General features: G+C 66.9%; 1 protein-coding gene across 5 annotated transcripts in view; it reads left to right on the top strand.

Annotated features, from left to right (window-relative positions):
• elovl2 (ELOVL fatty acid elongase 2) overlaps positions 1-27276 on the top strand; it is a 203096-nt gene that overhangs the window by 72887 nt on the left and 102933 nt on the right. For 4 of the 5 annotated variants that reach the window (XM_059653689.1, XM_048522824.2, XM_048522814.2 and 1 more), the window contains exon 2: positions 1970-2033. In XM_059653689.1, coding sequence (XP_059509672.1) covers positions 1970-2033 — 64 coding nt within the window. Of the gene's footprint in view, positions 1-1969; positions 2034-4844; positions 4933-27276 lie in introns of all 5 variants that reach the window. The other variant, XM_059653690.1, reaches the window with a different exon arrangement.

Here is a 27276-nt window from a genome sequence, read left to right as displayed (position 1 = left end):
CAGGGACCAGGGCTCGATTCCACCCTTGCGTGACTGTATGTGTGGAGCTTGCACATTCTCCTTATGCCTACATGGGTTTCCTCTGGTGCTCCAGTTTCTTCCCACAGTCTAAAGATGTGCAAGCAAGGTGGATTGGCTATGCTAAATTGCCCGTAGTGTTCAGCAATGTGCAGATTAGGTGGGTTATGAGTGATGAGTCTGGAAAGGATGCTACGAGGAGCAGTATGGACTTGTGGACTGAAGAGCCTGTTTCCACACTGTAGGGATTCTATGATCTATGATCGCGAATTGGAGAGGCTGTATATCCAAAACTGGGGAGGAGTTAGGGAATTCCTCTGAAACCTTGGAAGATGAAACCCAAATTAAAGATATAACCATAAACTGCCAGACACAGCCAGTTTGATCATTGGTGTGTTCAGTGAGCCATTCTTGGTGGTGAACATGACCATCCATTACCCAGACAGCATTCTGTGCCCATTGTGCTTCTTCTAAGTTGTGCTCAGCATGGAGGTTTATTGATTCATTAGCTGAGGGAAGATGGTAAATGGAAATCCAGTAAAGGTCCCTTCCCTATGTTTGACCTGAAGCTATAAGACTTTGTGGAGCTGCATCAATGTTGAAGACTCCAAGAAACACTCCTCCTCTACCAATCATCTTCACCTTTGTTGGCAAGGCAAGCCCAGGGTTGGCAAAGATGAAGTTTGATACTTTTGATTTGAAATTGATAGGCGGTTGTTTTCTAAAGGTATTGTGGGAAATGTACTGGAATATGAACAAAAGTGGAACAAAATATGGAGGTATGTCACAGTTTAGCCATTGATCTCAATGAATGATAGAACATACTGAAGATTACAACTATGTCAAGCTGTCACTTGATTGTCTGTGAGGCAACTGTCTCAATTTTGGCACTAGTCAACAGTAATTAATTAGTAAAATTACTTGCGCTGTGTTTGATTTTATTATGTCTGATACCTAGGGTGGTGCTGAGTGGCCTGTTCAGTTTTGTTACACTTGCACTTGTCATAGACATTTGATTCTTTGAGGCTGGCTGGATCATTTCAGAGGCCAGTTCTTTATCAACCATATTGCTAGGGGTATAGAGTCAAATATAGATCTCATTGAGTAAGGATGACAGATTTCGTATGGAATGGTACTGAATCAGATGGGTTTTTAATAGCAATTTCTTGGTCACTGTTACTAGTCTGTTATTCCAGATCTATTAAATTAACTGAATTCAACTTCCCCTCTTTACCCTGGTAGGATTTGAATTCATGTCTGTTGTTTATTAGCCCAGCTTTCTGGATTATTTGTTCTGTAAGTTAACCTACTATGTTGCTGTATCTGTCTGTACAGGTGCTTTTGCTGGAGTACTGGACCTGTATAGCAAGTTATTGAAATAAAGGAGTTAACTGGACATATGACTATGTATTTACATTGAACATGAAATAGTACAATAGAATGATAAACTCTATTGTTTAGGATTTTTGGATATGATGAGGACATTATAAGGAATTACATACATGCAGGTTCTTTTAAAAAGATTCATTTGAAATGGCTTGATGCATCCTTTTGCTTATCTGATCTTTAAATGAACTCTAACTAAATTACACCTATTAAATTTTAAACATATGTCTGCTGTAGCTTAAATTAACAGGACGCTTCTATCTCCTGGGATCCCGCTTAATAGGATGCTATGCTTTAAGTTGCATATATTTCTTTGTTTCCAAATGAATATATTGCATAATATAATAATGACTGTATGCATTTTAAGTATTCACAGGGATCCTAGGCAATTGATTAATGAAACAGTATGATTATGGCAACAAAACTGAATTTTACTATTCGTCTTAAAATATTTGAGGTGAACAGAATTGTGCAGCTAAAGTGAAATAAAGTTAGCAGCTAAGGTTTTATGGCTGGACTTGAAATATTGTACATAAAACTGAAATGATTTAAATGTTTATTTCAGAACCAAATGGAATCCTTAGACAAACATGTAAATATGTTTATGGACTACATGTTCGGTCCTAGAGGTAAGTCAGCCTAATTGATCTGAAATCTGATGCTTGGTGTAGGATATATAGATACTGTCAGATGTGGATGTTTGGGTAATGTATAGAACCATGATTTATAAAGTACGCCTGTACACCCAATGTATACATATACTGACTAATAGGAAACAGGGAAATGATCAATAGATTTTTCAATTTGGAGGAAGATTAGGGTTATTGGAGTTCTCCATGGGATCCTTGCGCTTTCTGATATTTATTAGTGGGGGCATAGAGTACAGGAGCCAGGAGATAATGTTGAATTTACGAAAGATGCTTGTTAGATCTCGGCTGAATGATTGTGTACAGTTGTGGGTGCCACATTATAAGAAAGATGTAAATGCATTGGAAAGAACCTGAAGGTGATTGATTTCAGGAATGAGGAACTTTAATTATGAGGAGAGATTATAGAAGTTGGGACTGTTTTCTTTGGAGAAAAGAACAGGAGATTTGACAGAGGTTTCCATAAACACAAACAGGCTGGATGGAGTAGGTGGGGTGAAGTTGTTCCCACTTCTATTAGGAAAAGAATGAGAGGGCATAGGTTTAAAATGATGTGCAAAAGAAGCAGGGTGATGAAAAGAAGCTAGAAAATGAATTTTTCATATAACAAGTAGGTAGGATGTGCAATACACTGCCTAGAAATATGGTGGAGTCAGGTTCAATTGAGACATTCAAGATACTTTAATTTAATAGAAATAATGTGCAAGGGTATTTGGAAAAAGCAGGAGATTGGCTCAAGGTAACATTGTTTGTCTGAAGAGCTGCTGCAGGAACAATAGTTGGATTAGCTTCTTTCTGCACCGCGTCACTTCTGAGAGTATGTGACAAATGCTGTGTGTATTAGAATGGAAAAAAAAGGAAAAATCATATCCAAGCTTTTTATCTTGCAGTCACCAGGACTGCATTTGACATAGTCTACTTTGACTTCACCAATGCTTTTTATAAAGTCATGCATGGGATACTGACAGTGAAGGTAAGACCTCATGAATCCAAGGGGAATTTGATTAATTGGATTTTAAATTGGCTGAACGGCAGGAAGCAAAGAGTGATGGTCGGTGTTTTTGTATCTGGAGGCCTGTATACAGTGGGGTTCTACTGGGATCAGTGTTGAGGCTCTTGCTCCTTGTGTTTATATATAAATTATTTCAGCTTGGATGTAGGAGGGTTAATCAGTACATTTGTGGATAATGTGAAAATTTCGTAGGGGGGAACTAGGAGGATAGGCGGATGACTGGTCATGGAACATAGAACATAGAACAGTAAAGCACAGCACAGAACAGGCCCTTCAGCCCACGATTTTGTGCCAACCATTGATCCTCATGTATGCACCCTCAAATTTCAGTGACCATATGCATGTCCAGCAGTCTCTCAAATGTCCCCAATGACCTTGCTTCCACAACTGCTGCTGGCAACGCATTCCATGCTCTCTCAACTCTCTGTGTAAAGAACCCACCTCTGACATCCCCTCTATACTTTCCTCCAACCAGCTTAAAACTATGACCCCTCGTGCTAGCCATTTCTGCCCTGGGAAATAGTCTCTGGCTATCAACTCTATCTATGCCTCTCATTATCTTGTATACCTCAATTAGCTTCCTCTATCTCTATCCATTCCAGCATGCACACCTGCTCTGCAAAGGTTTCATTCACTACAAAGTTTGTTTCTTTCATAAAGACAGAAGCAAAACACTCATTTAGGGCTTCCCCTACCTCCTCAGACTCCACACACAAGTTCCCTATGCTATCTCTGATTGGCCTTACTCTTTCTTTGACCATTCTCTTATTCCTCACATAAGTGTAAAATGCCTTTGTGTTCTCCCTAATCCGTTCTGCCAAGCCTTTCTCGTGCCCCCTCCTGGCTCTCCTCAGACCATTTTTGAGCTCTTTCCTCACCTGCCTGTAATCCTCTAGAGCTGAGCTTGACCCTAGCTTCCTCCACCTTATGTAAGCTACCTTCTTCCTTTTGATGAGAAGCTCCACCGCTCTCGTCATCCAAGGTTCCTTTATCTTACCCCTTCTTGCCTGTCTCAGAGGGACATATTTATTCATCACTCGCCTTAAACAGTCTCCACATGTCTATAGTGCCTTTACCATGGAACAATTGCTCCCAGTCCATGCTTCCTAACTCATGTCTAATCACATCATAGTTTCCTCTTCCCCAATTAAATATCCTTCCATTTTGCCTAATCCTCTCCTTCTCCATACCTAATGTGGAATGTGAGGCAATTATGGTCATTGGCAAATGGAATTCAATGCAGATAATTTGTGAGCTGATGCACTTGGACAGGACAAAGATGGCAAGTGAAGGTATGATGAACAGGGGGAACCTGGGAAACAGTGAGGCTCAGTGTGCCTGTCCACCAGTCCCTTAAGGTTTCAGAACAGGAAGAGGCCTTTATAGTACTGCCATTATTAGATGAGGCACAGAGTTGCAGAGGAAGAAGGTGATGCTGGAGCTGTATAAAATATTGGTTGTGTCATGGACTAGATTATATAGAACAGTTCTTGAATGCCATTATAGGAGGGAGGTGATTGCAAGTGGCTCTGTTGGAACCCAAATCAAGCATCAATGTGCAGATTATTGCTAAATGCCACTTGAAAGTGTTGTCAGCAATTAATTCTGCTCATTGCTCATTCTGTTCTGTTGCTCACAATGAAGTAGACGGCTGCCTTAAGCTTCCTTCTGGGTGATTTACAGGACCTGTTTAGCCTGATTTTGAGAGAAATCATTTGCTGGTCTAATGGGAAGAGGCTGTCATCTTAACTAAGCCTCCTCCACTGATTGATTTGTTACAGAGACCGTGTCTATGAGGAAGGCCCAGATTGCAGTCTTATTCCTTCAAGGTCCTAAGCTGTTCTCCCATCAAATGCATCTGACATCAAAGTAGGTCCACCAGCACAGAGGGTGACTGGCAAAAGAGTGGAAACTCTGGTAGTTGAGCTAAGTGTGGAAATTTTAAGAGTATAAGTCTTAATGTTTTACATTCTTAAAATCTAAAACTGTGGATAAGGGAAAGGTAGATATTTAAGGGCTGTATTTTCTTTCCTTTAGGCCTAAGGAAAGTTTTTAAACAAGTTCTTTTAGTAGCTACTTAACCTAATTAAGCTCATTAAGTAAACTGATTAAATTTGGTTCTTGTAGCAGGGCAGGCCTTATACTATAACAATAAGGCCCAAAATCTCTCAGCACCGAGTGTCACCAGCAAGAGCGTGCAAATTCTGAGGGTGAGGGTGTGTGTGTGAGAGAGTTATAGTGATAATCTGTGAGAATTTCAGCCAGTATGAGAAATTCAGAGAGCGGGTGAGTGTGATAGAGAGTGAGTGAGATTATGAGAGTGTAAGAGAGTGAGCTTGTTAGTGTGGGAGAGAGTGTGAGTATGATAGACAGTGAGAGAGATTGAGAGAGTGCGAGAGTGAATGGGAGAGTTCAACAGAGAGTATGAGAGAGTCAGAGACTGTGAAAGACTGAGGTGAGAGAGTGAGAATGAGTGATTGTGAGAGAATTTGAGAGAGAGTGAGTATGTGATAGAGTGATAATGTGTCAGAAGATTTGAGAGAATGTGAGAGAGAGATGAGTGAGAGAGATTATGAGAGAGTGTCGCGTGAGAGTGAATGTTGATGCACAGAGATATCTGGGTGTTCAGGCCCATTATACCCTGAAGGTGGCAACACAGATGGATAGAGTAGTCAAGAAGGCATACATCGGACGGGGTATTGAGTACAAGAGTTGGCAGTTCATGTTACCGTCGTATAGGACTTTGGTTCGAACATATTTGGAATACTGCATACAGTTCTGGTCGCCACATTACCAAAAGGATGTGGATGCTTCGGAGAGGGTGCAGAGGAGGTTCGTCAGGATGTTGCCTGGTATGGAGTGCGCTAGCTATGAAGACAGGTTGAGTAGATTAGGATTATTTACAGTAGAAAGACGGAGGTTGAGGGTGTACCTGATTGAGGTCCACAAAATCATGAGAGGTATAGACAGGGTGGATAGCAAGAAGCTTTTTCCCAGAGTGGGGGACTCAATTACGAGGGATCATGATTTCAAGGGGAGAGGAGAAAAGTTTAAGGGAGATACATGTGGAAAGTTGTTACGCAGAGGGTGGTGGGTGCCTGAAACGCATTAACAGCGGAGGTGGTAGAGGTAGGCACAATAGGATCGTTTAAGATGTATCTAGACAGATAGATGAATGGGCAGGGAGCAGAGACATACAGATCATTGGAAAAGAGGTGATAGGTTTAGATAGAGGATCTGGGTCAGCGCAGGCTTGGAGGGCCAAAGGGCCTGTTCCTGTGCTGTAATTTTCTTTGTTCTTTCTTTGTTCTTGTTGTTCTATCACACTCACTATGTCTCCCACTCTCTCTCAAATTCACACTCTCTCTCACACAATCATGCCCATTTGCTCTCACTCTCTCACAGACACTTTCAACTCTCTCAGTTACTATCTCTCACAGTCTCTCACACTCTCTGACTCTCTCACACACTGTGGCACTATCTCACTCATGTTCACACTCTTTCACTCACTCACACTGACACTCTCTCAACATCTTTCTCGCTTTCACTCACAGTATATCATGCCCACGCTCGCACACACTCTCTCACAATCTGTCAAATTCTGTCTCTCACTATCACTCTTTCACATAGACTCACACTCTCTCTCCGTCTCACCACACACACACTCCCTCTCACACATAGCACACACACGCATACACGCTCCCTCCCTCGATCCCTCACACACACACGCTCCCTCCCTCGATCCATCTCGCTCGCACGCGCTCCCTCCCTCCCTCCCTTCCTTCCTCTCGCTCGCACGCGCTCCTTCCCTCCTTCCTCTCGCTCGCACGCGCTCCCTCCCTCCCTCTCGCTCGCACGCGCTCCCTCCCTCCCTCCCTCCCTCCCTCTCGCTCGCACGCGCTCCCTCCCTCCCTCTCGCTCGCACGCGCTCCCTCCCTCCCTCTCGCTCGCACGCGCTCCCTCCCTCCCTCTCGCTCGCACGCGCTCCCTCCCTCCCTCTCGCTCGCACGCGCTCCCTCCCTCCCTCTCGCTCGCACGCGCTCCCTCCCTCCCTCCCTCTCGCTCGCACGCGCTCCCTCCCTCCCTCCCTCCCTCCCTCCCTCCCCTCCCTCCCGCTCGCATGCGCTCGCTCCCTCCCTCCCGCCCGCGCGCGCCGCCTCCCTCCCTCCCGCTCGGGCGCGCGCCCGATCCCGCCCGCCCTCCCGCTCGGGCGCGCGCCCGATCCCGCCCGCCCGATCCCGCCCGGGCGCGCGCCCGATCCCGCGCGCCCGATCCCGCCCGGGCGCGCGCCCGATCCCGCGCGCCCGATCCCGCCCGGGCGCGCGCCCGATCCCGCGCGCCCGATCCCGCCCGGGCGCGCGCCCGATCCCGCCCGCCCGATCCCGCCCGGGCGCGCGCCCGATCCCGCCCGCCCGATCCCGCCCGCCCGGGCGCGCGCCCGATCCCGCCCGCCCGGGCGCGCGCCCGATCCCGCCCGCCCGATCCCGCCCGGGCGCGCGCCCGATCCCGCCCGCCCGATCCCGCCCGGGCGCGCGCCCGATCCCGCCCGCCCGATCCCGCCCGGGCGCGCGCCCGATCCCGCGCGCCCGATCCCGCCCGGGCGCGCGCCCGATCCCGCGCGCCCGATCCCGCCCGGGCGCGCGCCCGATCCCGCGCGCCCGATCCCGCCCGGGCGCGCGCCCGATCCCGCGCGCCCGATCCCGCCCGGGCGCGCGCCCGATCCCGCGCGCCCGATCCCGCCCGGGCGCGCGCCCGATCCCGCGCGCCCGATCCCGCCCGGGCGCGCGCCCGATCCCGCGCGCCCGATCCCGCCCGGGCGCGCGCCCGATCCCGCGCGCCCGATCCCGCCCTCCCTCTCGCCCGCGGGCGCTCCCGCCCTCCCTCTCGCGCTCCCGCCCTCCCTCTCGCCCGCGCGCGCTCCCGCCCTCCCTCTCGCCCGCGCGCGCTCCCGCCCTCCCTCTCGCCCGCGCGCGCTCCCGCCCTCCCGCGCGCGCTCCCGCCCTCCCTCTCGCCCGCGCCCGCGCGCGCTCCCGCCCTCCCTCTCGCGCGCTCCCGCGCGCCCCCTCCCTCCCTCCCTCTCGCTCGCGCGCGCCCCCTCCCTCTCGCCCGCGCCCGCGCGCGCTCCCGCCCTCCCTCTCGCCCGCGCCCGCGCGCGCTCCCCGCCCTCCCTCTCGCCCGCGCCCCGCGCCGCTCCCGCCCTCCCTCTCGCCCGCGCCCGCGCGCGCTCCCGCCCTCCCTCTCGCCCGCGCCCGCGCGCGCTCCCGCCCTCCCTCTCGCCCGCGCCCGCGCGCGCTCCCGCCCTCCCTCTCGCCCGCGCCCGCGCGCGCTCCCGCCCTCCCTCTCGCCCGCGCCCGCGCGCGCTCCCGCCCTCCCTCTCGCCCGCGCCCGCGCGCGCTCCCGCCCTCCCTCTCGCCCGCGCCCGCGCGCGCTCCCGCCCTCCCTCTCGCCCGCGCCCGCGCGCGCTCCCGCCCTCCCTCTCGCCCGCGCCCGCGCGCGCTCCCGCCCTCCCTCTCGCCCGCGCACGCGCGCGCTCCCCGCCCTCCCTCTCGCCCGCGCACGCTCCCGCCCTCCCTCTTGCTCGGGCTCCCTCCCTCCCTCCCTCTCGCTCCCGCCCTCCCTCTCGCTCGCACACGCTCCCTCCCTCCCTCTCGCTCGCACACGCTCCCTCCCTCCCTCCCTCTCGCTCGCGCAGGCTCCCTCCCTCCCTCTCGCTCGCGCAGGCTCCCTCCCTCCCGCTCGCACACGCTCCCTCCCTCCCTCCCTCTCGCTCGCGCAGGCTCCCTCCCTCCCTCTCGCTCGCGCAGGCTCCCGCCCTCCCTCTCGCTCGCGCACGCTCCCGCCCTCCATCTCGCTCGCGCACGCTCCCGCCCTCCCTCCCTCTCGCTCGCGCATGCTGCCGCCCTCCCTCCCTCCCTCTCTCTCTCACACTCTCCCTCCCTCCCTCTCGCTCGCACACGCTCCCTCCCTCCCTCCCGCTCGCACACGCTCCCTCCCTCCCTCCCTCTCGCTCGCGCACCCGCTCCCGCCCTCCCTCTCGCTCGCGCACGCTCCCTCCCTCCGTCTCGCTCGCGCACGCTCCCTCCCTCCCTCCCGCTCGCGCATGCTGCCGCCCTCCCGCCCGCCCTCTCGCTCGCTCGCGCACCCTCCCGCCCGCCCTCTCGCTCGCTCGCGCACTGCACCCGCCCGCCCTCCCTCTCGCTCGCGCACGCTGCCGCCCTCCCTCTCTCTCTCACACTCTCCGTCCCTCCCTCTCGCTCGCACACGCTCTCGCACACGCTCCCTCCCTCCCGCTCGCACACGCTCCCTCCCTCCCTCCCTCTCGCTCAGCCACGCTCCCGGCCTCCCTCTCGCTCGCCCTCGCTCCCGCCCTCCCTCTCGCTCGCGCACGCTCCCCCCCTCCCTCTCGCACGCGCACGCTCCCGCCCTCCCTCTCGCCCGCGCACGCTCCCGCCCTCCCTCTCGCCCGCGCACGCCCCCGCCCTCCCTCCCTCCCTCCCTCTCGCTCGCACACGCTCCCGCCCTCCCTCCCTCCCTCCCTCTCGCTCGCACACGCTCCCGCCCGCCCTCCCTCCCTCCCTCTCGCTCGCGCACGCTCCCGCCCTCCCTCCCTCCCTCTCGCTCGCGCACGCTCCCGCCCTCCCTCCCTCCCTCTCGCTCGCGCACGCTCTCGCCCCTCCCTCCCTCCCTCTCGCTCGCGCACGCTCTCGCCCTCCCTCCCTCCCTCTCGCTCGCGCACGCTCTCGCTCTCCCTCCCTCCCTCGCGCACGCTCTCGCCCTCCCTCCCTCCCTCTCGCTCGCGCACGCTCCCACCCTCCCTCTCGCTCGCGCACGCTCCCGCCCTCCCTGCCGCCCTCCCTCTCTCTCGCTCGCCCACGCACCCGCCCTCCATCTCGCTCGCGCACGCTCCCGCCCTCCCTCTCGCTCGCTCGCGCACGCTCCGGCCCTCCCTCTCGCTCGCGCACGCTCCGGCCCTCCCTCTCGCTCGCGCAAGCTCCCGCCCTCCCTCTCGCTCGCGCACGCTCCCGCCCTCCCTCCCCCCCTCCCTCTCGCTCGCGCACGCTCCCGCCCTCCCTCCCCCCCTCCCTCTCGCTCGCGCACGCTCCCGCCCTCCCTCCCTCTCGCTCGCGCACGCTCCCTCCCTCCGTCTCGCTCGCGCACGCTCCCTCCCTCCCTCTCGCTCGCGCACGCTCCCGCCCTCCCTCCCGCTCGCGCACGCTCCCGCCCTCCCTCGCGCACGCTCTCGCCCTCCCTCTCGCTCGCGCACGCTCCCGCCCGCCCTCCCGCTCGCGCACGCTGCCGCCCTCCCTCCCGCCCTCCCTCTCGCTCGCGCACGCACCCGCCCGCCCTCCCCCTCGCTCGCGCACGCACGCACCCGCCCGCCCTCCCCCTCGCTCGCGCACGCACGCACCCGCCCGCCCTCCCCCTCGCTCGCGCACGCACGCACCCGCCCGCCCTCCCCCTCGCTCGCGCACGCACGCACCCGCCCTCCCCCTCGCTCGCGCACGCACGCACCCGCCCGCCCTCCCCCTCGCTCGCGCACGCACGCACCCGCCCGCCCTCCCCCTCGCTCGCGCACGCACGCACCCGCCCGCCCTCCCCCTCGCTCGCGCACGCACGCACCCGCCCTCCCCCTCGCTCGCGCACGCACGCACCCGCCCGCCCTCCCCCTCGCTCGCGCACGCACGCACCCGCCCGCCCTCCCCCTCGCTCGCGCACGCACGCACCCGCCCGCCCTCCCCCTCGCTCGCGCACGCACGCACCCGCCCGCCCTCCCCCTCGCTCGCGCACGCACGCACCCGCCCGCCCTCCCTCTCGCTCGCGCACGCACCCGCCCTCCCTCTCGCTCGCTCGCGCACACTCCGGCCCTCCCTCTCGCTCGCGCAAGCTCCCGCCCTCCCACTCGCCCGCGCACGCTCCCGCCCTCCCTCTCGCCCGCGCACGCTCCCGCCCTCCCTCTCGCCCGCGCACGCTCCCGCCCTCCCTCTCGATCGCGCACGCTCCCGCCCTCCCTCTTGCTCGGGCTCCCTCCCTCCCTCCCTCTCGCTCCCGCCCTCCCTCTCGCTCGCACACACTCCCTCCCTCCCTCTCGCTCGCACACGCTCCCTCCCTCCCGCTCGCACACGCTCCCTCCCTCCCTCCCTCTCGCTCGCGCAGGCTCCCTCCCTCCCTCTCGCTCGCGCAGGCTCCCGCCCTCCCTCTCGCTCGCGCACGCTCCCGCCCTCCATCTCGCTCGCGCACGCTCCCGCCCTCCCTCCCTCTCGCTCGCGCATGCTGCCGCCCTCCCTCCCTCCCTCTCTCTCTCACACTCTCCCTCCCTCCCTCTCGCTCGCACACGCTCCCTCCCTCCCTCCCGCTCGCACACGCTCCCTCCCTCCCTCCCTCTCGCTCGCGCACGCTCCCGCCCTCCCTCTCGCTCGCGCACGCTCCCTCCCTCCGTCTCGCTCGCGCACGCTCCCTCCCTCCCTCCCGCTCGCGCATGCTGCCGCCCTCCCGCTCGCTCGCGCACCCTCCCGCCCGCCCTCTCGCTCGCTCGCGCACGCACCCGCCCGCCCTCCCTCTCGCTCGCGCACGCACCCGCCCTCCCTCTCGCTCGCGCACGCACCCGCCCTCCCTCTCGCTCGCGCACGCTTCCGCCCTCCCTCTCGCTCGCTCGCGCACGCTCCGGCCCTCCCTCTCGCTCGCGCAAGCTCCCGCCCTCCCTCTCGCTCGCGCACGCTCCCGCCCTCCCTCTCGCCCGCGCACGCTCCCGCCCTCCCTCTCGCCCGCGCACGCTCCCGCCCTCCCTCCCGCCCGCGCACGCTCCCGCCCTCCCTCTCGCCCGCGAACGCTCCCGCCCTCCCTCTCGCTCGCGCTCCCTCCCTCCCTCCCTCTCGCTCCCTCCCTCCCTCTCGCTCGCACACACTCCCTCCCTCCCTCTCGCTCGCACACGCTCCCACCCTCCCTCCCTCTCGCTTGCACACGCTCCCTCCCTCCCGCTCGCACACGCTCCCTCCCTCCCTCCCTCTCGCTCGCGCAGGCTCCCTCCCTCCCTCTCGCTCGCGCAGGCTCAATCCCTCCCTCTCGCTCGCGCACGCTCCCGCCCTCCCTCTCGCTCGCTCGCGCACGCTCCCGCCCGACCTCCCTCTCGCTCGCGCACGCACCCGCCCTCCCTCTCCCTCGCGCACGCACCCGCCCTCCCTCTCCCTCGCGCACGCACCCGCCCTCCATCTCGCTCGCGCACGCTCCCGCCCTCCCTCTCGCTCGCTCGCGCACACTCCGGCCCTCCCTCTCGCTCGCGCAAGCTCCCGCCCTCCCTCTCGTTCGCGCACGCTCCCGCCCTCCCTCCCGCCCTCCCTCTCGCCCGCGCACGCTCCCGCCCTCCCTCCCGCCCGCGCACGGTCCCGCCCTCCCTCCCGCCCTCTCTCTCGCTCGCGCACGCTCCCCGCCCTCCCTCTCGCCCGCGCATGCTCCCGCCCTCCCTCCCGCCCGCGCACGCTCCCGCCCTCCCTCCCGCCCGCGCACGCTCCCGCCCTCCCTCTCGCTCGCGCACGCTCCCGCCCTCCCTCTCGCTCGCGCACGCTCCCCGCCCTCCCTCTCGCTCGCGCACGCTCCCGCCCTCCCTCTCGCCCGCTCGCGCACGCTCCCGCCCTCCTTCCCGCCCTCCTTCCCGCCCTCCTTCCCGCCCTCCCTCTCGCCCTCCCTCTCGCCCTCCCTCTCGCCCTCCCTCTCGCTCGCTCGCGCATTCTCCAGCCCTCGCTCTCGCTCGCTCGCACACGCTCCCTCCCTCCCTCTCGCTCGCACACGCTCCCGCCCTCCCTCCCTCCCTCCCTCTCTCTCGCACACGCTCCCCGCCCTCCCTCCCTCCCTCCCTCCCTCTCTCTCGCACACGCTCCCGCCCTCCCTCCCTCCCACCCTCTCTCTCGCACACGCTCCCGCCCTCCCTCCCTCCCACCCCCTCTCTAGCACACGCTCCCGCCCTCCCTCCCTCCCTCCCTCTCTCTCTCTCGCACACGCTCCCGCCCTCCCTCCCTCCCTCCCGCCCTCCCTCCCTCCCTCTCGCTCGCACACGCTCCCTCCCTCCCTCCCTCCCTCTCGCTCGCACACGCTCCCTCCCTCCCTCCCTCCCTCTCGCTCGCACACGCTCCCTCCCTCCCTCCCTCCCTCTCGCTCGCACACGCTCCCTCCCTCCCTCTCGCTCGCACAACCTCCCTCCCTCCCTCCCTCCCTCTCGCTCGCACACGCTCCCTCCCTCCCTCCCTCCCTCTCGCTCGCACACGCTCCCTCCCTCCCTCCCTCCCTCTCGCTCGCACACGCTCCCTCCCTCTCGCTCGCACACGCTCCCTCCCTCCCTCCCTCTCGCTCGCACACGCTCCCTCCCTCCCTCTCGCTCGCACACGCTCCCGCCCTCCCTCCCTCTCTCTCGCACACGCTCCCGCCCTCCCTCCCTCTCTCTCGCACACGCTCCCGCCCTCCCTCCCTCCCTCCCTCTTTCTCGCACACGCTCCCGCCCTCCCTCCCTCTCGCTCGCACACGCTCCCCGCCCTCCCTCCCTCTCGCTCGCACACGCTCCCTCCCTCCCTCCCTCTCGCTCGCACACGCTTCCGCCCTCCCTCCCTCTCTCCCTCTCGCTCGCACACGCTCCCGCCCTCCCTCCCTCTCGCTCGCACATGCTCCCGCCCTCCCTCCCTCTCGCTCGCACATGCTCGCTCCCTCCCTCCCTCTCGCTCGCACATGCTCGCTCCCTCCCTCCCTCTCGCTCGCACATGCTCGCTCCCTCCCTCCCTCTCGCTCGCACGCGCTCCCGCCCTCCCTCTCTCTCGCACACGCTCCCGCCCTCCCTCCATCCCTCCCTCTCTCTCGCACACGCTCCCGCCCTCCCTCCCTCCCTCTCGCTCGCACACGCTCCCCGCCCTCCCTCCCTCCCTCTCGCTCGCACACGCTCCCGCCCTCCCTCCCTCCCTCTCGCTCGCACACGCTCCCGCCCTCCCTCCCTCCCTCTCGCTCGCACACGCTCCCGCCCTCCCTCCCTCTCGCTCGCACACGCTCCCTCCCTCCCTCCCTCTCGCTCGCACACGCTCCCTCCCTCCCTCCCTCCCTCTCGCTCGCACACGCTCCCTCTCGCTCGCACACGCTCCCTCCCTCCCTCTCGCTCGCACACGCTCCCGCCCTCCCTCTCGCTCGCACACGCTCCCGCCCTCCCTCCCTCCCTCTCGCTCGCACACGCTCCCGCCCTCCCTCCCTCCCTCTCGCTCGCACACGCTCCCGCCCTCCCTCCCTCCCTCTCGCTCGCACACGCTCCCGCCCTCCCTCCCTCCCTCTCGCTCGCACACGCTCCCGCCCTCCCTCCCTCCCTCTCGCTCGCACACGCTCCCGCCCTCCCTCCCTCCCTCTCGCTCGCACACGCTCCCGCCCCTCCCTCCCTCCCTCCCTCCCTCTCGCTCGCACACGCTCCCGCCCTCCCTCTCGCACGCACACGCTCCCGCCCTCCCTCCCGCCCTCCCTCTCTCTCGCACACGCTCCCGCCCTCCCTCCCTCCCTCCCTCCCTCCCTCTCTCTCGCACACGCTCCCTCCCTCCCTCCCTCTCTCTCGCACACGCTCCCGCCCTCCCTCCCTCCCACCCTCTCTCTCGCACACGCTCCCGCCCTCCCTCCCTCCCTCCCTCCCACCCTCTCTCTCGCACACGCTCCCGCCCTCCCTCCCTCTCTCTCGCACACGCTCCCGCCCTCCCTCCCTCTCGCTCGCACACGCTCCCGCCCTCCCTCCCTCTCGCTCGCACACGCTCCCGCCCTCCCTCCCTCTCGCTCGCACACGCTCCTGCCCTCCCTCCCTCCCTCTCGCACACGCTCCCGCCCTCCCTCCCTCTCGCTCGCACACGCTCCCGCCCTCCCTCCCTCTCGCTCGCACACGCTCCCGCCCTCCCTCCCTCCCTCTCGCTCGCACACGCTCCCGCCCTCCCTCCCTCCCTCTCGCTCGCACACGCTCCCGCCCTCCCTCCCTCCCTCTCGCTCGCACACGCTCCCGCCCTCCCTCCCTCCCTCTCGCTCGCACACGCTCCCGCCCTCCCTCCCTCCCTCTCGCTCGCACACGCTCCCGCCCTCCCTCTCGCTGGCACACGCTCCCGCCCTCCCTCTCGCTGGCACACGCTCCCGCCCTCCCTCTCGCTCGCACACGCTCCCTCCCTCCCTCCCGCTCGCACACGCTCCCTCCCTCCCTCCCTCTCGCTCGCGCACGCTCCCGCCCTCCCTCTCGCTCGCGCACGTTCCCTCCCTCCGTCTCGCTCGCGCACGCTCCCTCCCTCCCTCCCGCTCGCGCATGCTGCCGCCCTCCCTCCCGCCCTCCCGCTCGCTCGCGCACCCTCCCGCCCGCCCTCTCGCTCGCTCGCGCACGCACCCGCCCGCCCTCCCTCTCGCTCGCGCACGCACCCGCCCGCCCTCCCTCTCGCTCGCGCACGCACCCGCCCGCCCTCCCTCTCGCTCGCGCACGCACCCGCCCTCCCTCTCGCTCGCGCACGCACCCGCCCTCCCTCTCGCTCGCGCACGCTTCCGCCCTCCCTCTCGCTCGCTCGCGCACGCTCCGGCCCTCCCTCTCGCTCGCGCAAGCTCCCGCCCTCCCTCTCGCTCGCGCACGCTCCCGCCCTCCCTCTCGCCCGCGCACGCTCCCGCCCTCCCTCTCGCCCGCGCACGCTCCCGCCCTCCCTCCCGCCCGCGCACGCTCCCGCCCTCCCTCCCGCCCGCGCACGCTCCCGCCCTCCCTCTCGCCCGCGAACGCTCCCGCCCTCCCTCTCGCTCGCGCTCCCTCCCTCCCTCCCTCTCGCTCCCTCCCTCCCTCTCGCTCGCACACACTCCCTCCCTCCCTCTCGCTCGCACACGCTCCCACCCTCCCTCCCTCTCGCTTGCACACGCTCCCTCCCTCCCGCTCGCACACGCTCCCTCCCTCCCTCCCTCTCGCTCGCGCAGGCTCAATCCCTCCCTCTCGCTCGCGCACGCTCCCACCCTCCCTCTCGCTCGCTCGCGCACGCTCCCGCCCGACCTCCCTCTCGCTCGCGCACGCACCCGCCCTCCCTCTCCCTCGCGCACGCACCCGCCCTCCCTCTCCCTCGCGCACGCACCCGCCCTCCATCTCGCTCGCGCACGCTCCCGCCCTCCCTCTCGCTCGCTCGCGCACACTCCGGCCCTCCCTCTCGCTCGCGCAAGCTCCCGCCCTCCCTCTCGCTCGCGCAAGCTCCCGCCCTCCCTCTCGTTCGCGCACGCTCCCGCCCTCCCTCCCGCCCGCGCACGGTCCCGCCCTCCCTCCCGCCCTCTCTCTCGCTCGCGCACGCTCCCGCCCTCCCTCTCGCCCGCGCATGCTCCCGCCCTCCCTCCCGCCCGCGCACGCTCCCGCCCTCCCTCCCGCCCGCGCACGCTCCCGCCCTCCCCTCTCGCTCGCGCACGCTCCCGCCCTCCCTCTCGCTCGCGCACGCTCCCGCCCTCCCTCTCGCCCTCCCTCTCGCTCGCTCGCGCACGCTCCCGCCCTCCTTCCCGCCCTCCTTCCCGCCCTCCTTCCCGCCCTCCTTCCCGCCCTCCTTCCCGCCCTCCTTCCCGCCCTCCCTCTCGCCCTCCCTCTCGCCCTCCCTCTCGCCCTCCCTCTCGCCCTCCCTCTCGCTCGCTCGCGCACTCTCCAGCCCTCGCTCTCGCTCGCTCGCACACGCTCCCTCCCTCCCTCTCGCTCGCACACGCTCCCGCCCTCCCTCCCTCCCTCCCTCTCTCTCGCACACGCTCCCGCCCTCCCTCCCTCCCTCCCTCCCTCTCTCTCGCACACGCTCCCGCCCTCCCTCCCTCCCACCCTCTCTCTCGCACACGCTCCCGCCCTCCCTCCCTCCCACCCCCTCTCTAGCACACGCTCCCGCCCTCCCTCCCTCCCTCTCTCTCTCTCGCACACGCTCCCGCCCTCCCTCCCTCCCTCCCGCCCTCCCTCCCGCCCTCTCGCTCGCACACGCTCCCGCCCTCCCTCCCTCCCTCTCGCTCGCACACGCTCCCTCCCTCCCTCCCTCCCTCTCGCTCGCACACGCTCCCTCCCTCCCTCCCTCCCTCTCGCTCGCACACGCTCCCTCCCTCCCTCTCGCTCGCACAACCTCCCTCCCTCCCTCCCTCTCGCTCGCACACGCTCCCTCCCTCCCTCCCTCCCTCTCGCTCGCACACGCTCCCTCCCTCCCTCCCTCCCTCCCTCTCGCTCGCACACGCTCCCTCCCTCTCGCTCGCACACGCTCCCTCCCTCCCTCCCTCTCGCTCGCACACGCTCCCTCCCTCCCTCTCTCTCGCACACGCTCCCGCCCTCCCTCCCTCTCTCTCGCACACGCTCCCGCCCTCCCTCCCTCTCTCTCGCACACGCTCCCGCCCTCCCTCCCTCTCGCTCGCACACGCTCCCGCCCTCCCTCCCTCTCGCTCGCACACGCTCCCTCCCTCTCGCTCGCACACGCTTCCGCCCTCCCTCCCTCTCTCCCTCTCGCTCGCACACGCTCCCGCCCTCCCTCCCTCTCGCTCGCACATGCTCCCGCCCTCCCTCCCTCTCGCTCGCACATGCTCGCTCCCTCCCTCCCTCTCGCTCGCACGCGCTCCCGCCCTCCCTCTCTCTCGCACACGCTCCCGCCCTCCCTCCCTCCCTCTCGCTCGCACACGCTCCCGCCCTCCCTCCCTCCCTCTCGCTCGCACACGCTCCCGCCCTCCCTCCCTCCCTCTCGCTCGCACACGCTCCCGCCCTCCCTCCCTCCCTCTCGCTCGCACACGCTCCCGCCCTCCCTCCCTCTCGCTCGCACACGCTCCCTCCCTCCCTCCCTCCCTCTCGCTCGCACACGCTCCCTCTCGCTCGCACACGCTCCCTCTCGCTCGCACACGCTCCCTCCCTCCCTCTCGCTCGCACACGCTCCCGCCCTCCCTCCCTCCCTCTCGCTCGCACACGCTCCCGCCCTCCCTCCCTCCCTCTCGCTCGCACACGCTCCCGCCCTCCCTCCCTCCCTCTCGCTCGCACACGCTCCCGCCCTCCCTCCCTCCCTCTCGCTCGCACACGCTCCCGCCCTCCCTCCCTCCCTCTCGCTCGCACACGCTCCCGCCCTCCCTCCCTCCCTCTCGCTCGCACACGCTCCCGCCCTCCCTCCCTCCCTCCCTCCCTCTCGCTCGCACACGCTCCCGCCCTCCCTCCTGCCCTCCCTCCTGCCCTCCCTCTCTCTCGCACACGCTCCCTCCCTCCCTCCCTCTCTCTCGCACACGCTCCCTCCCTCCCTCCCTCTCTCTCGCACACGCTCCCGCCCTCCCTCCCTCCCACCCTCTCTCTCGCACACGCTCCCGCCCTCCCTCCCTCCCTCCCTCCCACCCTCTCTCTCGCACACGCTCCCGCCCTCCCTCCCTCTCTCTCGCACACGCTCCCGCCCTCCCTCCCTCTCGCTCGCACACGCTCCCGCCCTCCCTCCCTCTCGCTCGCACACGCTCCCGCCCTCCCTCCCTCTCGCTCGCACACGCTCCCGCCCTCCCTCCCTCTCGCTCGCACACGCTCCCGCCCTCCCTCCCTCTCGCTCGCACACGCTCCTGCCCTCCCTCCCTCCCTCTCGCACACGCTCCCGCCCTCCCTCTCGCTCGTACACGCTCCCGCCCTCCCTCCCTCCCTCTCGCTCGCACACGCTCCCGCCCTCCCTCCCTCCCTCTCGCTCGCACACGCTCCCGCCCTCCCTCCCTCCCTCTCGCTCGCACACGCTCCCGCCCTCCCTCCCTCCCTCTCGCTCGCACACGCTCCCGCCCTCCCTCCCTCCCTCTCGCTCGCACACGCTCCCGCCCTCCCTCCCTCCCTCTCGCTCGCACACGCTCCCGCCCTCCCTCCCTCCCTCTCGCTCGCACACGCTCCCGCCCTCCCTCTCGCTGGCACACGCTCCCGCCCTCCCTCTCGCTGGCACACGCTCCCGCCCTCCCTCTCGCTCGCACACGCTCCCTCCCTCCCTCTCGCTCGCACACGCTCCCGCCCTCCCTCCCTCTCGCTCGCACACGCTCCTGCCCTCCCTCCCTCTCGCTCGCACACGCTCCCGCCCTCCCTCCCTCTCGCTAGCACACGCTCCCGCCCTCCCTCCCTCTCGCTCGCACACGCTCCCTCCCTCCCTCCCTCTCGCTCGCACACGCTCCCTCCCTCCCTCCCTCCCTCTCGCTCGCACACGCTCCCTCTCGCTCGCACACGCTCCCTCTCGCTCGCACACGCTCCCTGCCTCCCTCTCGCTCGCACACGCTCCCGCCCTCCCTCCCTCCCTCTCGCTCGCACACGCTCCCGCCCTCCCTCCCTCTCGCTCGCACACGCTCCCGCCCTCCCTCCCTCCCTCTCGCTCGCACACGCTCCCGCCCTCCCTCCCTCCCTCTCGCTCGCACACGCTCCCGCCCTCCCTCCCTCCCTCTCGCTCGCACACGCTCCCGCCCTCCCTCCCTCCCTCCCTCTCGCTCGCACACGCTCCCGCCCTCCCTCCCTCCCTCCCTCTCGCTCGCACACGCACCCGCCCTCCCTCCCTCCCTCCCTCTCGCTCGCACACGCTCCCGCCCTCCCTCCCTCCCTCCCTCTCGCTCGCACACGCTCCCGCCCTCCCTCCCTCCCTCCCTCTCGCTCGCACACGCTCCCGCCCTCCCTCCCTCCCTCCCTCTCTCTCGCACATGCTCCCGCCCTCCCTCCCTCCCTCCCTCCCTCTCTCTCGCACACGCTCCCTCCCTCTCTCTCGCACACGCTCCCTCCCTCCCTCCCTCTCTCTCGCACACGCTCCCGCCCTCCCTCCCTCCCTCCCTCTCTCTCGCACACGCTCCCTCCCTCTCTCTCGCACACGCTCCCTCCCTCCCTCCGTCTCTCTCGCACACGCTCCCGCCCTCCCTCCCTCCCACCCTCTCTCTCGCACACGCTCCCGCCCTCCCTCCCTCCCTCCCTCCCACCCTCTCTCTCGCACACGCTCCCGCCCTCCCTCCCTCCCTCCCTCTCTCTCGCACACGCTCCCGCCCTCCCTCCCTCTCGCTCGCACACGCTCCCGCCCTCCCTCCCTCTCGCTCGCACACGCTCCTGCCCTCCCTCCCTCCCTCCCTCCCTCTCGCACACGCTCCCGCCATCCCTCTCGCTCGTACACGCTCCCGCCCTCCCTCCCTCCCTCTCGCTCGCACACGCTCCCGCCCTCCCTCCCTCCCTCCCTCTCGCTCGCACACGCTCCCGCCCTCCCTCCCTCCCTCTCGCTCGCACACGCTCCCGCCCTCCCTCCCTCCCTCTCGCTCGCACACGCTCCCGCCCTCCCTCCCTCCCTCTTGCTCGCACACGCTCCCGCCCTCCCTCTCGCTCGCACACGCTCCCGCCCTCCCTCTCGCTCGCACACGCTCCCTCCCTCCCTCTCGCTCGCACATGCTCCCTCCCTCCCTGTCGCTCGCACACGCTCCCACCCTCCCTCCCTCCCTCTCGCTCGCACACGCTCCCGCCCTCCCTCCCTCCCTCCCTCTTGCTCGCACACGCTCCCGCCCTCCCTCCCTCCCTCCCTCCCTCGCTCCCTCCCTCTTGCTCGCACACGCTACCTCCCTCTCTCCCGCACACGCACCCGCCCTCCCTCTCGCTCGCACACGCTCCCGCCCTCCCTCTCGTCGCACACGCTCCCGCCCTCCCTCCCTCCCTCTCTCTCGCACACGCTCCCGCCCTCCCTCCCTCCCTCCCTCCCTCTCTCTCGCACACGCTCCCTCCCTCTCTCTCGCACACGCTCCCTCCCTCCCTCCCTCTCTCTCGCACACGCTCCCGCCCTCCCTCCCTCCCACCCTCTCTCTCGCACACGCTCCCGCCCTCCCTCCCTCCCTCCCACCCTCTCTCTCGCACACGCTCCCGCCCTCCCTCCCTCCCTCCCTCTCTCTCGCACACGCTCCCGCCCTCCCTCTCGCTCGTACACGCTCCCGCCCTCCCTCCCTCCCTCTCGCTCGCACACGCTCCCGCCCTCCCTCCCTCCCTCTCGCTCGCACACGCTCCCGCCCTCCCTCCCTCCCTCTCGCTCGCACACGCTCCCGCCCTCCCTCCCTCCCTCTCGCTCGCACACGCTCCCGCCCTCCCTCCCTCCCTGTCGCTCGCACACGCTCCCACCCTCCCTCCCTCCCTCTCGCTCGCACACGCTCCCGCCCTCCCTCCCTCCCTCCCTCCCTCTTGCTCGCACACGCTCCCGCCCTCCCTCCCTCCCTCCCTCCCTCGCTCCCTCCCTCTTGCTCGCACACGCTACCTCCCTCTCTCCCGCACACGCACCCGCCCTCCCTCTCGCTCGCACACGCTCCCGCCCTCCCTCTCGCTCGCACACGCTCCCGCCCTCCCTCCCTCCCTCTCTCTCGCACACGCTCCCGCCCTCCCTCCCTCCCTCTCTCTCGCACACGCTCCCGCCCTCCCTCCCTCTCGCTCGCACACGCTCCCGCCCTCCCTCCCTCTCGCTCGCACACGCTCCCGCCCTCCCTCCCACCCTCTCGCTCGCACACGCTCCCGCCCTCCCTCCCTCCCTCTCGCTCGCACACGCTCCCGCCCTCCCTCCCTCCCTCTCGCTCGCACACGCTCCTGCCCTCCCTCCCTCCCTCTCGCTCGCACACGCTCCCGCCCTCCCTCCCTCCCTCTCGCTCGCACACGCTCCCTCCCTCCCTCTTGCTCGCACACGCTCCCGCCCTACCTCCCTCCCTCCCTCTTGCTCGCACACGCTCCCGCCCTACCTCCCTCCCTCCCTCTTGCTCGCACACGCTCCCGCCCTACCTCCCTCCCTCCCTCTCGCTCGCACACGCTCCCGCCCTCCCTCTCGCTCGCACACGCTCCCGCCCTCCCTCTCGCTCGCACACGCTCCCGCCCTCCCTCTCGGTCGCACACGCTCCCGCCCTCCCTCTCGGTCGCACACGCTCCCGCCCTCCCTCCCTCCCTCTCGCTCGCACACGCTCCCGCCCTCCCTCCCTCCCTCTCGCTCGCACACGCTCCCACCCTCCCTCCCTCCCTCCCTCCCTCTCGCTCGCACACGCTCCCGCCCTCCCTCCCTCCCTCTCGCTCGCACACGCTCCCGCCCTCCCTCCCTCCCTCTCGCTCGCACACGCTCCCGCCCTCCCTCCCTCCCTCTCGCTCGCACACGCTCCCGCCCTCCCTCCCTCCCTCTCGCTCGCACACGCTCCCGCCCTCCCTCCCTCCCTCTCGCTCGCACACGCTCCCGCCCTCCCTCCCTCCCTCCCTCTCTCTCGCACACGCTCCCGCCCTCCATCCCTCCCTCCCTCTCGCTCGCACACGCTCCCGCCCTCCCTCCCTCCCTCTCGCTCGCACACGCTCCCGCCCTCCCTCCCTCCCTCTCGCTCGCACACGCTCCCGCCCTCCCTCCCTCCCTCCCTCTCTCTCGCACACGCTCCCGCCCTCCCTCCCTCCCTCCCTCTCTCTCGCACACGCTCCCTCCCTCCCTCCCTCTCTCTCGCACACGCTCCCGCCCTCCCTCCCTCCCTCTCTCTCGCACACGCTCCCGCCCTCCCTCCCTCCCTCTCTCACGCACACGCTCCCGCCCTCCATCCCTCCCACCCTCTCTCTCGCACACGCTCCCGCCCTCCCTCCCTCCCACCCTCTCTCTCGCACACGCTCCCGCCCTCCCTCCCTCTCTCTCGCACACGCTCCCGCCCTCCCTCCCTCTCGCTCGCACACGCTCCTGCCCTCCCTCCCTCTCGCTCGCACACGCTCCTGCCCTCCCTCCCTCCCTCCCTCTCGCTCGCACACGCTCCCTCCCGCCCTCCCTCCCTCCCTCTCGCTCGCACACGCTCCCTCCCTCCCTCTCGCTCGCACACGCTCCCTCCCTCCGTCTCGCTCGCACACACTCCCTCCCTCCCTCCCTCTCGCTCGCACACGCTCCCTCCCTCCCTCCCTACCTCCCTCCCTCTCGCACACGCTCCCTCCCTCCCTCCCTCCCTCACTCTCGCTCGCACACGCTCCCTCCCTCCCTCCCTCCCTCTCGCTCGCACACGCTCCCTCACTCCCTCCCTCCCTCCCTCCCTCTCGCTCGCACACGCTCCCGCCCTCCCTCCCTCTCGCTCGCACACGCTCCTGCCCTCCCTCCCTCCCTCCCTCGCTCTCGCACACGCTCCCGCCCTCCCTCCCTCCCTCTCGCTCGCACACGCTCCCGCCCTCCCTCCCTCCCTCTGGCTCGCACACGCTCCCGCCCTCCCTCCCTCCCTCCCTCTCGCTCGCACACGCTCCATCCCTCCCTCTCGCTCGCACACCCTCCCTCCCTCCCTCCCTCCCTCTCGCTCGCACACGCTCCCTCCCTCCCTCTCGCTCGCACACGCTCCCTCCCTCCCTCCCTCCCTCTCGCTCGCACACGCTCCCTCCCTCCCTCCCTCCCTCTCGCTCGCACACGCTCCCTCCCTCCCTCCCTCCCTCTCGCTCGCACACGCTCCCTCCCTCCCTGCCTCCCTCTCGCTCGCACACGCTCCCTCCCTCCCTCCCTCTCGCTCGCACACGCTCCCTCCCTCCCTCCCTCCCTCTCTCTCGCACACGCTCCGGCCCTCCCTCCCTCCCTCCCTCCCTCTCTCTCGCACACGCTCCCTCCCTCCCTCCCTCTCTCTCGCACACGCTCCCGCCCTCCCTCCCTCCCACCCTCTCTCTCGCACACGCTCCCGCCCTCCCTCCCTCCCACCCTCTCTCTCGCACACGCTCCCTCCCTCTCGCTCGCACACGCTCCCTCCCTCTCGCTCGCACACGCTCCTACCCTCCCTCCCTCTCGCTCGCACACGCTCCTGCCCTCCCTCCCTCCCTCCCTCTCGCTCGCACACGCTCCCGCCCTCCCTCCCTCCCTCTCGCTCGCACACGCTCCCGCCCTCCCTCCCTCCCTCTCGCTCGCACACGCTCCCGCCCTCCCTCCCTCCCTCTCGCTCGCACACGCTCCCGCCCTCCCTCCCTCCCTCTCGCTCGCACACGCTCCCGCCCTCCCTCCCTCCCTCTCGCTCGCACACGCTCCCGCCCTCCCTCCCTCCCTCTCGCTCGCACACGCTCCCGCCCTCCCTCCCTCCCTCTCGCTCGCACACGCTCCCGCCCTCCCTCCCTCCCTCTCGCTCGCACACGCTCCCGCCCTCCCTCCCTCCCTCTCGCTCGCACACGCTCCCGCCCTCCCTCCCTCCCTCTCGCTCGCACACGCTCCCGCCCTCCCTCCCTCCCTCTCGCTCGCACACGCTCCCGCCCTCCCTCCCTCCCTCTCGCTCGCACACGCTCCCGCCCTCCCTCCCTCCCTCTCGCTCGCACACGCTCCCGCCCTCCCTCCCTCCCTCTCGCTCGCACACGCTCCCGCCCTCCCTCCCTCCCTCTCGCTCGCACACGCTCCCTCCCTCCCTCCCTCTCGCTCGCACACGCTCCCGCCCTCCCTCCCTCCCTCTTGCTCGCACACGCTCCCTCCCTCCCTCCCTCTCGCTCGCACACGCTCCCTCCCTCCCTGTCGCTCGCACACGCTCCCACCCTCCCTCCCTCCCTCTCGCTCGCACACGCTCCCGCCCTCCCTACCTCCCTCCCTCTTGCTCGCACACGCTCCCGCCCTCCCTCCCTCTCTCCCTCTCGCTCGCACACGCTCCCGCCCTCCCTCCCTCTCTCCCTCTCGCTCGCACACGCTCCCGCCCTCCCTCTCGCTCGCACACGCTCCCGCCCTCCCTCTCGCTCGCACACGCTCCCGCCCTCCCTCCCTCCCTCTCGCTCGCACACGCTCCCGCCCTCCCTCCCTCCCTCTCGCTCGCACACGCTCCCGCCCTCCCTCCCTCCCTCTCGCTCGCACACGCTCCCGCCCTCCCTCCATCCCTCTCGCTCGCACACGCTCCCGCCCTCCCTCCATCCCTCTCGCTCGCACACGCTCCCGCCCTCCCTCCCTCCCTCTCGCTCGCACACGCTCCCGCCCTCCCTCCCTCCCTCTCGCTCGCACACGCTCCCGCCCTCCCTCCCTCCCTCCCTCCCCCGCCCTCCCGCCCTCCCTCCCTCCCTCCCTCTCGCTCGCACACGCTCCCGCCCTCCCTCCCTCCCTCCCTCTCTCTCGCACACGCTCCCGCCCTCCCTCCCTCCCTCCCTCCCTCTCTCTCGCACACGCTCCCGCCCTCCCTCCCTCCCTCCCTCCCTCTCTCTCGCACACGCTCCCGCCCTCCCTCCCTCCCTCCCTCTCTCTTGCACATGCTCCCGCCCTCCCTCCCTCCCTCCCTCTCTCTCGCACACGCTCCCGCCCTCCCTCCCTCCCTCCCTCCCTCTCTCTCGCACACGCTCCCTCCCTCCCTCCCTCTCTCTCGCACACGCTCCCGCCCTCCCTCCCTCTCTCTCGCACACGCTCCCGCCCTCCCTCCCTCTCGCTCGCACACGCTCCTGCCCTCCCTCCCTCCCTCCCTCTCTCTCCCACACGCTGCCGCCCTCCCTCCCTCCCTCCCTCTCGCTCGCACACGCTCCCGCCCTCCCTCCCTCCCTCTCGCTCGCACACGCTCCCGCCCTCCCTCCCTCCCTCTCGCTCGCACACGCTCCCGCCCTCCCTCCCTCCCTCTCGCTCGCACACGCTCCCGCCCTCCCTCCCTCCCTCTCGCTCGCACACGCTCCCTCCCTCTCGCTCGCACACGCTCCCTCCCTCCCTCCCTCTCGCTCGCACACGCTCCCTCCCTCTCGCACACGCTCCCTCCCTCCCTCCCTCTCGCTCACGCTCCCTCCCTCCCTCCCTCCCTCTCGCTCACGCTCCCTCCCTCCCTCCCTCCCTCTCGCTCGCACACGCTCCCTCCCTCCCTCTCGCTCGCACACGCTCCCTCCCTCCCTCCCTCTCGCTCGCACACGCTCCCTCCCTCCCTCCCTCCCTCTCGCACACGCTCCCTCCCTCCCTCCCTCCCTCTCGCTCACGCTCCCTCCCTCCCTCCCTCTCGCTCACGCTCCCTCCCTCCCTCCCTCCCTCTCGCTCACGCTCCCTCCCTCCCTCCCTCCCTCTCGCTCGCACACGCTCCCTCCCTCCCTCCCTCCCTCTCGCTCGCACACGCTCCCTCCCTCCCTCCCTCCCTCTCGCTCGCACGCGCTCCCTCCCTCCCTCCCTCCCTCTCGCTCGCACACGCTCCCTCCCTCCCTCTCGCTCGCACACGCTCCCGCCCTCCCTCCCTCTCGCTCGCACACGCTCCTGCCCTCCCTCCCTCTCGCTCGCACACGCTCCTGCCCTCCCTCCCTCCCTCCCTCTCTCTCGCACACGCTCCCGCCCTCCCTCCCTCCCTCCCTCTCGCTCGCACACGCTCCCGCCCTCCCTCCCTCTCGCTCGCACACGCTCCTGCCCTCCCTCCCTCTCGCTCGCACACGCTCCTGCCCTCCCTCCCTCCCTCCCTCTCTCTCGCACACGCTCCCGCCCTCCCTCCCTCCCTCCCTCTCTCTCGCACACGCTCCCGCCCTCTCGCTCGCACACGCTCCCGCCCTCCCTCCCTCCCTCCCTCCCCCGCCCTCCCGCCCTCCCCCGCCCTCCCGCCCTCCCTCTCGCTCGCACACGCTCCCGCCCTCCCTCCCTCCCTCCCTCCCCCGCCCTCCCGCCCTCCCCCGCCCTCCCTCCCTCCCTCTCGCTCGCACACGCTCCCGCCCTCCCTCCCTCCCTCCCTCTCTCTCGCACACGCTCCCGCCCTCCCTCCCTCCCTCCCTCCCTCTCTCTCGCACACGCTCCCGCCCTCCCTCCCTCCCTCCCTCTCTCTCGCACACGCTCCCGCCCTCCCTCCCTCCCTCCCTCTCTCTCGCACACGCTCCCGCCCTCCCTCCCTCCCTCTCTCTCGCACACGCTCCCTCCCTCCCTCCCTCTCTCTCGCACACGCTCCCGCCCTCCCTCCCTCTCGCTCGCACACGCTCCTGCCCTCCCTCCCTCCCTCCCTCTCTCTCGCACACGCTCCCGCCCTCCCTCCCTCCCTCCCTCTCGCTCGCACACGCTCCCGCCCTCCCTCCCTCCCTCTCGCTCGCACACGCTCCCGCCCTCCCTCCCTCCCTCCCTCTCGCTCGCACACGCTCCCGCCCTCCCTCCCTCCCTCTCGCTCGCACACGCTCCCTCCCTCTCGCTCGCACACGCTCCCTCCCTCCCTCCCTCTCGCTCGCACACGCTCCCTCCCTCCCTCTCGCTCGCACACGCTCCCTCCCTCCCTCCCTCTCGCTCGCACACGCTCCCTCCCTCCCTCCCTCCCTCTCGCACACGCTCCCTCCCTCCCTCCCTCCCTCTCGCTAACGCTCCCTCCCTCCCTCCCTCCCTCTCGCTCGCACACGCT

The sequence above is a fragment of the Stegostoma tigrinum genome, chromosome 2, assembly GCF_030684315.1.
Source record: "Stegostoma tigrinum isolate sSteTig4 chromosome 2, sSteTig4.hap1, whole genome shotgun sequence".
Classification (NCBI taxonomy): Eukaryota; Metazoa; Chordata; class Chondrichthyes; order Orectolobiformes; family Stegostomatidae; genus Stegostoma; species Stegostoma tigrinum.
Note: the sequence above shows the minus strand (reverse complement) of the source record. Positions and strands in the feature narration are given on the sequence as shown.